Consider the following 13,948-nt stretch of genomic DNA (forward strand, 5'->3'; position numbering starts at 1 on the left):
GCGAGTTTAGCTTGTTCAGGTTCACCTTAAATTCACCATGACGTCCACCGGGCAAGCAATCGATACCAACTCGATGACGCTGACTCGGTTCACATTAGCTGAACAAAAGAAAGTTCCTGAAGCCACTGGTGATCTCACGCAACTCTTGGTTAGCATCCAGACTGCTGTGAAGGCTATCTCCTCTGCGGTCAGGAAAGCTGGCATAGCAAAACTGTGAGTTTTATATCCCATACATTGCGGAAATAATTGTATGCCTATTCTTATAACAAATTTCAGAAAAAATGAGAGGCGAGGGAGGTAAGGTTGTATACGGGGAGGGAATTCAACAGGTGTCCCTACGTCCACACCTGCCACGTTGACAGCACTGTGTGCAGTGGCTTAAGGTAATGGACTGTTAATTATACAAATCTGTCACGAATTATCCCACAAAATAACCATCACTTGATCAACCCCCAAGGGGTCAACCCCGATGCAACCTTCCGCCCAACTGTACGAGCATTAGAATTCTTTTATTTGCAGTAGAATCACTCGTGCGTCACATTTAGCCCACCATATTTTGTACTCCGGTCGCCCATGTAGTTCCCATGGTTCAGCGGGACATATTCCGCTGATCTACTGCAGTGCAGAAGGTTAGCTAGTTTGGTATTATATAAGGGACGTAGAGTTAAAAGGTTTGATGTCCACAGCCGGGAGGTAATCACTGTACCCTAGTCGCCTTGGCAACCGCTGCTTGCCACGTTTGCCATCATATTTTGAGCTTAATTCTTTCAGTGTTTTAATATTTTTAGTTCTCGTGGATTGAAATTATTTACTTCGAGAAATTTGATGTTCAGTGACTTAGGTTCATTCAGTTTAGTAATCGTTCCCTACAATGCAACTATATCAAACTGTTTGTTCGTTAATTAATAACTTGTATATACTCCCTTCATGCAAAGCCTACTGCATTTCGCTGTTACCCCGGAAAATACATCAGGGGGCGTAGGCGTAGAGGACACACCTCTCCCTCGACCAATCGGGACGCATCGTTCTCGTCTTGTCAGCCAGTCAGAGTACAGTTTAGTTGGGAGTGGCAGTTTGATGCCAGATGCATGAGCACGCCAGTCACCCATATTATAATGCTGTATTATTATATAGTTTATTACCTTGCAATACATATCAGTATCGATAAAGTTGATAGAAAGAATAGAACCTTGTACTGATAATCTCTTATTCGATATAAGTAAAAAAAAATCAGTACCTAACAGCCGCAGTACCATTTCGAGGTGCTCCATTATGCTCCAACAGAGTACGGGCTGCGTAGGGGTTGGCTGAAGTCCACAGAACCCTAGTTGTTACTGTTACCTAGACTTTGGGCAAAGTAAGCTTGGCAAGAGAATTATGAAATTTGTGTACTGATTAATTGTACGCTAGTCCGTACTTTGCAATTCCGATAAACTAGAATATACGTGATATTTATTCCTACTTCAGCCAGAGATATACTGTGCGTTGCACTTGCAGTAAAACAGTACAAACTGCAATAGTGCAGCCTAAGTATGGTAAAAGCACCGTAATGCATTTTGACGTCAGTTTACTTTCAGTTCAGTCTACTAAATTTGCTTAACTACCAGACTCTACTGTGATTTCTCTATTTATCACGTATGTTATAACATTTACCCAGTTATGCAGCTAGATTTTATTGGGTAAAACTGGTAAATGTGAGACTAAAACACTGCTTCACACTTTCTCCTCATCCACCGAGGATCATTGGCCTCATGACCTTGACTGTTGCCATGGAGACGAGGGCTTGGTATTTGTCTTTAATCACAATAATACCGTACCGCGATTAACCACTAGTATTTCGGTGGTGAACCCTGGGTCTGAATACACAGTAGAGTTCATGTACTTCAACACATTATCTCATTTTAATTACACGGAAAGGCGTATTTATGGTGATTTATGGACTTCACGTTTAAGTCTACATGAGATCCAACTTTCTGATCAAACTTTTTTTTAACTGCATTTACATATTTGTATGATATAAATCTATACTGATCCTCCTCCATAGTGAATAGGGTATATTCACTGTGACGTACATTATTCAAGTTTAGTGGAAAGTGGGGGGGGGGGGCACAACGACGACGGTATTTGATCATAACCGAAGTTCGTCAGTTTCGAAATATATATTTTAAATCATTCAAGAAATGGACGCTTGACGCAAAATCCACATCCACTGTCTATCATCCCCCCCCACCCCACTTCCGATCTCTCTCTCTCTCTCTGCAGAAGCCTCACTGTTCCTGAATGGGCGACGAATCACTTTTTTTTTTTTTTTTTTTGTCCGACTCTGGGCATAGGCTTCACAGCCTGCTATCAAGGCCCAGCAGTCCTCCTACATAACATACACCTCTACATGTCACCACTTCGGCGCTAACACCCACCGTCCATATTGAATACATGATAGAGCTGTCTCATACAGGACTGGTGTATTGGTATTAGCGGAGGTATGTGACTGAAATGCATTTATAAAGCGGATATATATATATATATATATATATATATATATATATATATATATATATATACATTATATATATATATATATACATTATATATATATATATAGTCAGATCTGAATTCACGTCAGAATCTAATCAACTCACCCACCGAATTTTATTAAAATTGGGTCTTTTTTTTTTTTTTTTTTTAAATATCGTGCCTAAACAATCACGGGTGAATGCATAACCTCCGTCCAACTTCATTGTTATAGGTAAATATACCTATGACACCTGAGAGGGACGAGGGAGATAAGTTTCCAATAGACATCTAATATCTAGCAGGGACAAATAACAAAAATTTCATCCCATCCCATTGACAGTCTGCTGTATATTTACGACTTCCTGGTCTGTTAAATTACATCATTTCCCTCTTATCCACCATTATACAGGACAGGCTACTGGCATTATTTCCCCATACAACGCACTGAATGTTTCAGGCTTCTCACTGATTGAATAAACTACCCAAATGTAGACCATGAAAATACCCAGAGGTTCATAGTAGCGGAAGAGTTGGCAGGTAAGCAACACAGATTATTTGTGAATTCTCAATACCGCACATTCTGCTCCATTTACAAGTTATCGTGCCCGAGTTGGCATTATACTAGCAGATGCTGTAAGTTACATAACTGTAGCCTATATGTCTGATAGCCATCCTCAGTTTGTCACTCCTGCCGACGTTTTCCAGTCTTTCAAGCGTTGCGTTTCTATTTGTAATAATTTTAAATATTGGATAAATACAAATACAGCATACAATTCTGTGCATGTAGCATAGGTCTTGCAAACGGAGCTTGAGATTTTATTTCGGACAGTTTCTGATAGACTGATAACAGCTTCTTATCTGTAACCGTGCTGTTATCACAAAGCCAACTGGGGTCGGTGGACGAGGTACAGATTAGGGACGTTAATATCTTTACTCAGCCGTATGTCTTGATCTTGTCCTGTCCATCAAATGGTTTCATATACGCGTATATTAACATCCGTATGTATAACCTCCACTTCGTTGAAGTATTTTTTCATTATAATTAGGCTAGTATACTCGGTTATGAATAGTTAAGAGGTTAATGAAGACTACCCTTATAATTATCTAACCCCTCCAGTTCGAAGTCTCTCCAAATCTGAATTAAATCGCCTGGTAACATCAAACATAACTTAAAATAGACATCTTCGTAGTCAAGGGTAATGTATACCGTAGCTGCCTAATCCCATCAGGGAAAACGAGATACCATAATGAGAATACATATACAGTAGACTGCACGGAAGGCGGGGAGGTTATACAAAAACTGGGAGTACCGTAACGGACCTCAGAACTATCTTATACCCTTCAACTTTCAAGACATTTGTGTACACTGAAGCCGGAAGTAAGTCACTCCATTTATATGATTTTAAGTATATATATATATATATATATATATATATATATATATATATATATATATATATATATATATATATTGTTACATAGCCTATGATTTCATCATCCTTTGTGTAATTTTAACGCTCAGTATGCTACATGTTTGATCACGAGCGTGTTCTGCCTCAGTCCCCCCCTTCTACCGTTATAGTAGAGTAAGTCGTTCTCTCTGTTATTCAGAGCGGGATTTTCAGCTTTTTGTCCCCATGGCTTCATTTGCATGTCCTTCTTACAAGTTGTATCAAGCTCTCCTGGCCCCTATATAATGAGCTCAGTCTCTGCATCATGGCCACTTAGATCTGCTCCTCATTTTGTTCACATCTCTGTCCTCCCCTGTACAGATATTATTATTGTGAGTGCTCAAGAAATCTCCAAACATCTAGCAGCTGTGTGTAATTTGAGTATAACTGTTGTATTTTTTCTTGTGCTGTGTAGCATAGGGTTAGTTCTTAGGCCTAGTGAGGTCTTTGTGATTAATGTTGGGTTTTATGTCAGTCATTTTTTATAATAGTTTGTATCTGTAGTAATTCATCTTGCATTCACTGAGTATTATCTGGTATCTCATTTTATCAGGGCTGACTTAGATAAATTTACTCTTGCTAATTTCGTGTTAATAGAGGCTATTGCAGTTAACCATATATTTAACCTGTTTATTTGCCATTACATTATCCTTATGAGTTCTGAATGTTTTGTTGTTAGTTTGTGCATTAAACTTTAACCTGTAATTTTACCTAACTCTATTGTTTTGAACCTGGAACTTTACGGGACAGTAGTGACTCTTAGCATTCTCACTTAAAGTGTACGTTATCTTTCTCTGTTCCGTAACATAAATTTGGCGACCTCATATCAGGATATTCAGGATATTATCATAAGGATATTGCTCGATATTTTGTGACTGTGATTTATTCATGATGGCTACTATTTCTACACTTGATGAAGCCAAAGATTTTTTGTCAAATGTGCAAACAGTGTGTGATGTAGAAAACAGAACAAAGAATGAACTTAAGATTGTTGCTCAACAATTGGGATTTGTTGTTCGCTCTCATCAGTCTAAAGATCAAATTGTTGCCATGATTAATGAAAGCTTGTTTAATTGTTTAATGTAACTCCTCCAAATGAGCAAACGCAGATTGAATTAGCTAAGTTACAGCTAGCCCTGCAGGAGGCTCAGGCTAAGGAGGCGGAGTCTCGTGTAAAGGAGGCTGAATTTCAAGCATGTGCTAAGGAGGCTGAGTCTCAGGCTAAGGAGGCGGAATCTCAGGCTCGGATTCAGGAGGCACAGATACAGGCACAAGTTGAACTTGCTAGGATTCAGGCAGACCATGAGTATCGCATGAAACAAGGTGGAACTGGATCATCTAGCTCTGATGATTCTGATGTGGCTAAAAATGTTAAACTTGTCCCTCCTTTTAATGAATCTGATTTAACAAAGTATTTTCAGTTGTTTGAGAGGGTAGCTACAGGTTTTAATTGGCCAAAAAAGTATTGGCCAGTACTCCTTCAAACTGTTCTCACCGGTAAAGCTCAAGTAACTTATGCATCTTTGCCTCAGGATCAATCTGATAATTATGATGTAGTTAAGAGCTTGATTCTTAAGGCCTATGAGCTTGTTCCTGAAGCCTATAGAGTAAAATTTAGGACAACTTACAAGCAAGATAAGCAATCCCATGTTGAGTATGCAAAAATCAAAGAAGATCTGTTAGAGCAGTGGTTAAATTCTAAGAATGTGGATTCTGATTTTGGTAAATTTAAGCAGATGATTTTGCTGGAGGATTTCAAAAGGTGTATTAGTAAAGATGTAAGCCTATATCTTGATGAGAAAAGAATAGATAATTTGTCTGATGCTGCAGTTTTAGCTGATGAGTATGTTCTCACTCACAAGAGATATTCTAGAGAAAAAGGGAAAGCTGAGAGTAAGTACGTTGCCTCTACTCAGAGTACAGGTAACAGGAAAGAGAATAAGGATGATGTTTCTCAGGAAGTAAATACCAGCTTCACCTCTAGATTTCAGAAAAGTAAATGTACTTATTGTAGTAAGCTTGGTCATACTACGGAGAGATGTTTCAGGAGACAGCGTGATATGAACAAAAAGGAGTCTTTAAATATTCAGTCAATTGGTCTAGTGTCCACTCTTGAGAGTTCCCAGAATTCTTTAACTGAGTTAACTGAACCTGCTTTGAGGGGTAACTTAAATTCTCATGATGGAGCTCCTCTTTTGAGCAGTAACGTGGGTGACACTCTTAAGAGTTCATGTGCTAATTTCCTGTCTGATGGTTTTGTCAGTCCTCTGGACAGTAATGACAGGAAATCAGTTAAAATATATCGTGATACAGGTGCTTGCCAATCCCTTATGCTGACCAGTGTTCTAGGCTCTAATGTTAAGTCCTCTGATGAAACTGTAATCTTACAAGGTGTAGGGAATAATTACTTCTCTGTCCCTCTGTGCAGAGTGAATTTAGAGTCTTGTTTTGTTAATGGTTCCGTTATGGTTGGGTTGGTTGAGACACTCCCAATGTCAGGTGTAACTTTCTTACTTGGAAATGATATTGGTGGAAGTCAAGTGTGTCCAGCTCCTCAGTTGTCTAGTGAGCCAGTGGCTGCGGCCCAGGATTGTGATGTCCCTGATGTGTTCCCTGCATGTGCTGTCACTAGGGCTAAGTTTAAAGTTACTGGTGATTTAGAGGATAATGATGATGATGATGTTATCCTAGCTGACACTTTTCTTGCTAATTTGGACCACTCACCAGATGAGGCAGTACCCCGTAGTGTTGATAATTTGTCTCGTCAAGAGTTGGTTGAGTTGCAGGTTGCTGACCCTGAGTTGAAAGGTCTAGCTAACTCTGCTTACAGTGAAGAAGAGTCAGCCGGTGCTTCTACTTGTTATTATGTAAAGTCAGGAGTACTTATGAGGAAGTGGAGACCCCCAGCAGCATCAGCCGACTGTGAATGGGAGGTTGTACATCAAGTAGTCATCCCTCGTGTTTGTAGGCAGGATATCATTCGAGTGGCTCATGATTCCAGTTTGGCAGGACACCTTGGAGTGAGGAAGAAGACTGTGGCACGCATTTTGAAACACTTCTACTGGCCAGGTATCTTCAGGGATGTTTCCTGGTATTGTAAGTCTTGTCACACCTGTCAAGTTGTGGGGAAGTGTAATCAGACCGAAAAGGTTGCACCTCTAGTTCCCATTCCTCCTTTTGAGGCGCCTTTCACCCGTGTGTTGGTGGATATTGTGGGCCCTCTTCCTAAGACTTCTTCAGGATTTTCTTATGTGTTGACCATGATTGATATGGCTACTCGTTATCCTGAAGCCATTCCACTTAGAAATATCTCAGCAAAGAACGTAGTTAAGGAAATGCTAGGGTTCTTCACAAAGTTTGGTCTGCCCAAGGAGGTACAGTCAGACCGGGGAAGTAATTTTATGTCAAATGTTTTCAAGCAGTCTCTGAAAGAGTTGGGCATCACCCAGATCACGTCTTCAGCTTACCATCCCCAGACCCAAGGAGCGTTGGAGAGATATCATCAAACACTCAAATCGATGCTCAAGAAATACTGTTTGGAACATCAGAAAGACTGGGATAAAGGTCTTCCATTCGTTGTGTTTGCCGCAAGAGAATCTCCAAATGAATCACTGGGCTTCTCACCTTTTGAACTACTGTTTGGCCATGAAGTAAGAGGACCCCTTAAGTTACTCAAGGAATGCTGGCTGTCGGAGGAAGATGACGTCAACCTGCTGGAGTATGTGATGAAGTTCAAAGAACGGCTGTCCACTGCTTTACAGCTGGCGAGAGAGAATTTAGGAGCTGCTCAGGAGAAGATGAAGACTTGGTATGATAAGAAGTCCAGGTTACGCCACTTTCAGCCAGGAGATCAGGTTTTGATTCTGCTACCAGTTCATGGGCAACCTCTTCAAGCCAAGTTTAGTGGCCCTTATTTCGTGGAGAAGAAACTCAGTGATGTCAGCTATGTCATCGCCACACCAGATCGTAGAAAGAGCAAGCAACTATGTCACATCAACATGCTAAAGTTATATCACAGGCGGGACGAAAATAATCCAGTCTGCACTGTAGCTGTTCCACCCGAGTCTGCAAGTGAAGCTCTCCCATGCAGTATGAGCCTGAGTGATAGTTTGGGGAAGAATCCTGATATCATGAATGATCTCCAGACTAAGCTTTCTCATCTACCTCCCAAGGAAAGGCAGGAGTTTTCGGCATTACTGCAGGAGTACCCGCAAGTGTTCCGTGCCACTCCAGGAAGAACCACTGTGTTGATGCATGATGTCGATGTTGGAGACGCAAAGCCAATTAAATTGCCTCCTTACTGTGTGAACCCAGTGAAAGTTCCTCTCATCGAGAAGGAGCTTGGCTACCTGTTGGACCACAAGATGATTGAGCCCTGTCAGAGCGAGTGGAGTTCTCCTGTCACTCTAGTCCCTAAGCCAGGTGGGTCACAGCGGCTTTGCATCGACTACAGACGTGTTAATCAGATCACCAAAACAGACACTTACCCTCTCCCTCGCGTGGAAGATTGCATAGACAAGATCGGAAAGGCTAGGTACATAAGTAAGTTTGATTTGTTAAAGGGATACTGGCAAGTACCTATGACTGAACGTGCTAGGGAGATCTCATGTTTTGTAACACTAGGAAAGACTTTTGCATGTTCAGTAATGCCATATGGTATGAAGAATGCACCAGCCACATTTCAGAAGCTCATGAATGTTGTAACAGAGGGTTTGGCAGGGTGTGTTGTTTATATTGATGATGTATTAATCTTCAGTGACAACTGGAAAGATCATCTATGCCATGTCAGTAAATTTCTTGACCGTTTGGTTCATGCTAATCTTGTAGCTAATTTATTAAAGTGTGAGTTTGGTCAAGCTAAAGTTCAGTACCTTGGGTCTGTAATTGGTGATGGACATGTTGCACCACCAGGAGCTAAGGTTCAGGTTATAAGTGATCTTCCCAGACCTAAAAGTAGGAAGGAGCTACAAAGATTTTTGGGAATGGTAGGTTATTACAGGAGATTTGTTCTTAACTTTTCTATTCTTGTATCACCACTTACAGACCTACTGAAAAAGGGAGTTAAATTTGTCTGGACCGATAACTGTGAATCCTCTTTCAACAAACTTAAAGCTATTCTATTAAGTCAGCCAGTGCTCGCTACTCCAAATTTTGCTAAGCCTTTTGAGATGGCTGTTGATGCAAGTGATACAGGAGCTGGGGCTGTTTTGCTGCAAGAGGATGATCAGGGTATTGAACATCCTGTATCTTATTACAGTAAGAAGTTCACTCCACCTCAAAAGAACTACTCCACTATTGAGAAAGAGCTTTTGGCCTTGATTTTGGGTTTACAGCATTTTTCATTTTATTTGTGTTCTGGTTTTGACCCCATAGTCATTTATACCGATCATAACCCACTGAAATTCCTTAGTAAGTTTAAAGATAAAAATCAGAGATTGACAAGATGGAGTCTACTTCTTCAGGAGTATTCATTAGACATACAACATGTCAAGGGGAAAGAAAATGTTATTGCAGATTGCTTATCTAGACTTTAGACAGATTGTTTTAGAGTAATAAGAAATTTCCTTTGTAAATTTCTTTTTTCTTTGTGGGGAGGTGTTACATAGCCTATGATTTCATCATCCTTTGTGTAATTTTAACACTCAGTATGCTGCATGTTTGATCACGAGCGTGTTCTGCCTCAGTCCCCCCCCTTCTACCGTTATAGTAGAGTAAGTCGTTCTCTCTGTTATTCAGAGCGGGATTTTCAGCTTTTTGTCCCCATGGCTTCATTTGCGCGTCCTTCTTACAAGTTGTATCAAGCTCTCCTGGCCCCTATATAATGAGCTCAGTCTCTGCATCATGGCCACTTAGATCTGCTCCTCATTTTGTTCACATCTCTGTCCTCCCCTGTACAGATATTATTATTGTGAGTGCTCAAGAAATCTCCAAACATCTAGCAGCTGTGTGTAATTTGAGTATAACTGTTGTATTTTTTCTTGTGCTGTGTAGCATAGGGTTAGTTCTTAGGCCTAGTGAGGTCTTTGTGATTAATGTTGGGTTTTATGTCAGTCATTTTTGATAATAGTTTGTATCTGTAATAATTTATCTTGCATTCACTGAGTATTATCTGGTATCTCATTTTATCAGGGCTGACTTAGATAAATTTACTCTTGCTAATTTCGTGTTAATAGAGGCTATTGCAGTTAACCATATATTTAACCTGTTTATTTGCCATTACATTATCCTTATGAGTTCTGAATGTTTTGTTGTTAGTTTGTGCATTAAACTTTAACCTGTAATTTTACCTAACTCTTTTGTTTTGAACCTGGAACTTTACGGGACAGTAGTGACTCTTACCATTCTCACTTAAAGTGTACGTTATCTTTCTCTGTTCCGTAACAATATATATATATATATATATATATATATATATATATATATATATATATATATATATATATTCCTCAACTTCCATACAGATACCTGGACCCAGCTTTTTCACACATTCCGTAGTCCTATTGAGTCATCTTTCCGGCCTTCTATTCCTTATCCTATCCTTAAACTCACCCACATAATACGGTACTACAGTATACCCATTTCACTCACCTATTCATATCCATTCTTTTACCATACCAACTAAACACACACTTCTAAAGTTCATTTAATCAACTTCCTGAATCCACGTTTCACCAGTGGCATAGCGTGGGTTGCCAGCGCCCGGGGCAAGGAAAGTATTGCGCCCCCTAATACCCGTTGACCTGAGTCCCTTCCACCAGTCCAGTACTGAACTCCTTACCCCCTGAGCACATGTATTTTAAGAAAATATTTCACTGTATAACCATTTTTTTCACTTTCATAATGTTTAAACCATTAAAAATCGGAGAGAGAGAGAGAGAGAGAGAGAGAGAGCGCGTAGGAGAAACACACTGAGGTGGTTTGGACATGTGGAGAGGATGGTGAGTGAGAGACTGACGAGGAGAGTGTATGTTAGAAGTGGAGGAGGGGGGAGAGGGTGAGGGAGGCCAAGGATGAGATGAAGGGATGAAATGGAGAGGTATATGAGAGGGGGGTGTGAGCCGGGAGCAGGGCAATGAAATGGCGGGGGATAGGGCGACATGGAGACGATTTGTTTGTGGCCACCCCTTACGGGATTGAGGCATCTGGCAACAGATGGACTGATAGATATATTGCATAGCTGAAACAAGAACGAAGAATAAGAAATGACTACCGCGTCAGCAAAAAAAAAAAAAAAAAAAAAAAAAAAAAAGACACGCCACAATACAAAATTCACCAAACGATAGAACTCTTATTGGCACACGAACACACTGGCTACAGCATCATGTTTTACTCTGTGTTGGTGTTGCGACACTAAATTGGCAGAACATTTATGTGTTAGGTGGGGGCGGTCACCATCCACACACTCGATGTAGTGCTGCTCTCGGATGCCTGCCCTCTCCTCTCCTTCATCCTTCTTTCCGTCCATCCTCTTCTGCCTTTCTTTCCTTCATTCTTTCCTCGTCCTTCTGCCTACGGGTGACTTTACACTCCCTCTTCTGTCTTTCCTTCATTCTTTCCTCTTCTGCCTGTGGGCGACTTCAAGAGTGACAAGCCAAATGGTAACTTTCCTGTACACCAGGAAACCATTTACTACGCAGGGTAGTAACCATATAACCAAATTTTGGCGCCTGGTGGTTTAGTAGGTAATTACGGCGCTCCAATCTGATTGAGCCTGTGTAGGTTTATATCCAAGGGGTGGTTGGGGTTTATTGCTCATATAATGCCACTCAAGGATGAGTGAGGCTGGTCACTCATCTTGTCAGGACCATCTTGCCTAGCCCTGGGCTTCTACGCTCCTCATGGGGCAACGTAGGATTGGATGATGAATGAATGATGAATTACATGGTGAATGTATTTCAAGATTTCGACAGACCTTAATTTAGCGATCGGATTGTCGCCACATGCAAATAATGGAGGCCACAGCATGTTCATAAATACAACGCGTAACGAGTTTCTGTAAATATTTGTAGAGGCGAAAGAATGTCATTCTGAGTAGAAAATCTATACATATATGCATTTTAAGAATTACTTTAGGCGTGAGGTGGATTTTAAATATTACGCAACGTATCAGTGTCACACATCACGGAAACGAGGCGGGTAGGGGAGGTGTGAAGCTATCTACAGTAGGCGCCCTTGCAACTCGGTGTAATTATGCTTTTTTTAATTATGATTTTTTATGCAAGTCATGGAATATTACCGGTATCTTAAAACGGAAAATCATTCTATTAATAGGCATTATGTAATTCATCGATAAGGATCACATGAAGGACAGTATGGATGTAATTAGCGAGAAAAATAATGTATATGTTACGTGGCAACGTTTTATGGCCCCGTCATGTTGAAAAAACTGTGGAGAATGTTCGAACATTGGGAGATTTTCTTTATGGGGGGGCGTGCTATTTTTTATTTATTATCACTACTTTTTTTTTGTGTGTGAAATTTTGCGCCCCTAAGAATTCTGCGCCCGGGGCAACCGCCCCTGTGCCCCCCCTCCTTACCCAATGCCACTGCTTTTCACAAATCTGTTTCTTACTCAACCCGGAAACCCAAATTAATTCTTTTACGGTTCCAGTCTTAGCTTATTCCACCCACTTTTTGTGGGTCGCCAGGTCAAATTAGTACCTAGGGTAACACCTATGGGAGAAAACTATGGTGACCTGGTTGATGTAGTGGCCTTTTATATCAAGATAATGGGTGAATAACTCCCCCACACTCAAATGCCTTTGTTACGGAGATGAGTACCGCGGCTAAGCGCCTCATGACGTCTGATTTCACCTTACCTTACTTTACCGTCTCATTCCAAACGCCAATTAATCTGCCACATCTATACCAACGTTAATGTGAGCGGTAACACCATGATGAACTCTTGTAGTGCCCGTAGTAATGTATCAAGGCCTTTTTTTTTTTTTTTTTTTTAATCGGAACTCAACTACATCCACTTTCATGTTTTTCTTTCCCCATCATCTTAGGGGCCCAGGGCTCGACTTGTCCCGACACGTATGGTAAGGGTAAACTACAATTCTTTCCCCAGATAGTTTTTAACCACTTACCACCCGTGTATGACTCCGCTCATTCTGACGGACCCAGCCAGTGGGCTAAATATCAGTGTCAGTAAGATGTTTGTTTTATGTATTTTTAAAAATTGGAATACACCCCTAAGAACTTTACAATGCATCACTGCCTAAGTGGTACAGTAACTTCTAAACGGATCTTTTTCTGGGAGGAGGATCATGATGGTAGTGCTGGTGAATGGAAGGTGATGGTGGTATTTAGGTGGTCGTGATGACTGGTGGTGATGGATCAAGGACTGCAGCCCTAATCTACTCTCTCTTTAGCCCTTGGTGGTAACTAACGATCCCAAACGATTTCACTCACCACAAGGAAACCTCCCGTCACTAAGTTGAACTGGTTACAAATTAAACTTGCCAGTGATAAAAGCAAATATATTTTGTAAAGCATTTTTTACTGATTTGATATTTAATTTTAAAAAAAAAAAAAAAAAAAAAAAAGAGGGAGTTTTAGTAACAATCTCTATCTCCCATTTTGTTTTTTAACCACAATAACGCCCTAGAGATTACATTACTGGGAATAAGATATACCATACTACCACCATCAGTTATTATGCAGCTGCTCCGCTAATATTTACATGTAACGGCGCCATATATATATATATATATATATATATATATATATATATATATATATATTTTATAATTTTTTAATATGAAATCGAATTAGGTTGGGTTTCGCTACTGATAACGGGGGGGGGGGGGGTTTACAGTGAAGTTGCCTTTGGAGTCATGAAGGGTAAATTACCAGAATGTCTCCTTCGGGGAAGCTTAACTTGTTAAAAAATGAGTTGCAGTGTTTTTTAAAGAAATTTTAATTAAGTCTGTGGCAGGGCCCAGAGTCTATTGGCCTTGGTCTGTGGTCTCTTCAGTAAC

The 13,948-nt window shown here is 40.4% G+C and overlaps 1 protein-coding gene across 6 annotated transcripts in view; it reads left to right on the top strand.

Annotated features, from left to right (window-relative positions):
- Nucleotides 1-13,948, top strand: part of fbp (fructose-1,6-bisphosphatase) — a 37,796-nt gene that overhangs the window by 7,363 nt on the left and 16,485 nt on the right. Inside the window, exon 1 of one of the 6 annotated variants that reach the window (XM_080275328.1) lies at nucleotides 1-213. This exon is cut by the window's left edge and continues 57 nt beyond it. The exons of the other annotated variants lie outside the window; for them this stretch is intronic. Coding sequence (XP_080131454.1) covers nucleotides 38-213 — 176 coding nt within the window. The 5' untranslated portion in view covers nucleotides 1-37. The remainder of the gene's footprint in view (nucleotides 214-13,948) is intronic. 6 annotated transcript variants of the gene reach the window in all.

Source organism: Coenobita brevimanus, chromosome 61, assembly GCF_032717465.1.
Source record: "Coenobita brevimanus isolate Jiangsu-jjx chromosome 61, ASM3271746v2, whole genome shotgun sequence".
Lineage (NCBI taxonomy): Eukaryota > Metazoa > Arthropoda > Malacostraca > Decapoda > Coenobitidae > Coenobita > Coenobita brevimanus.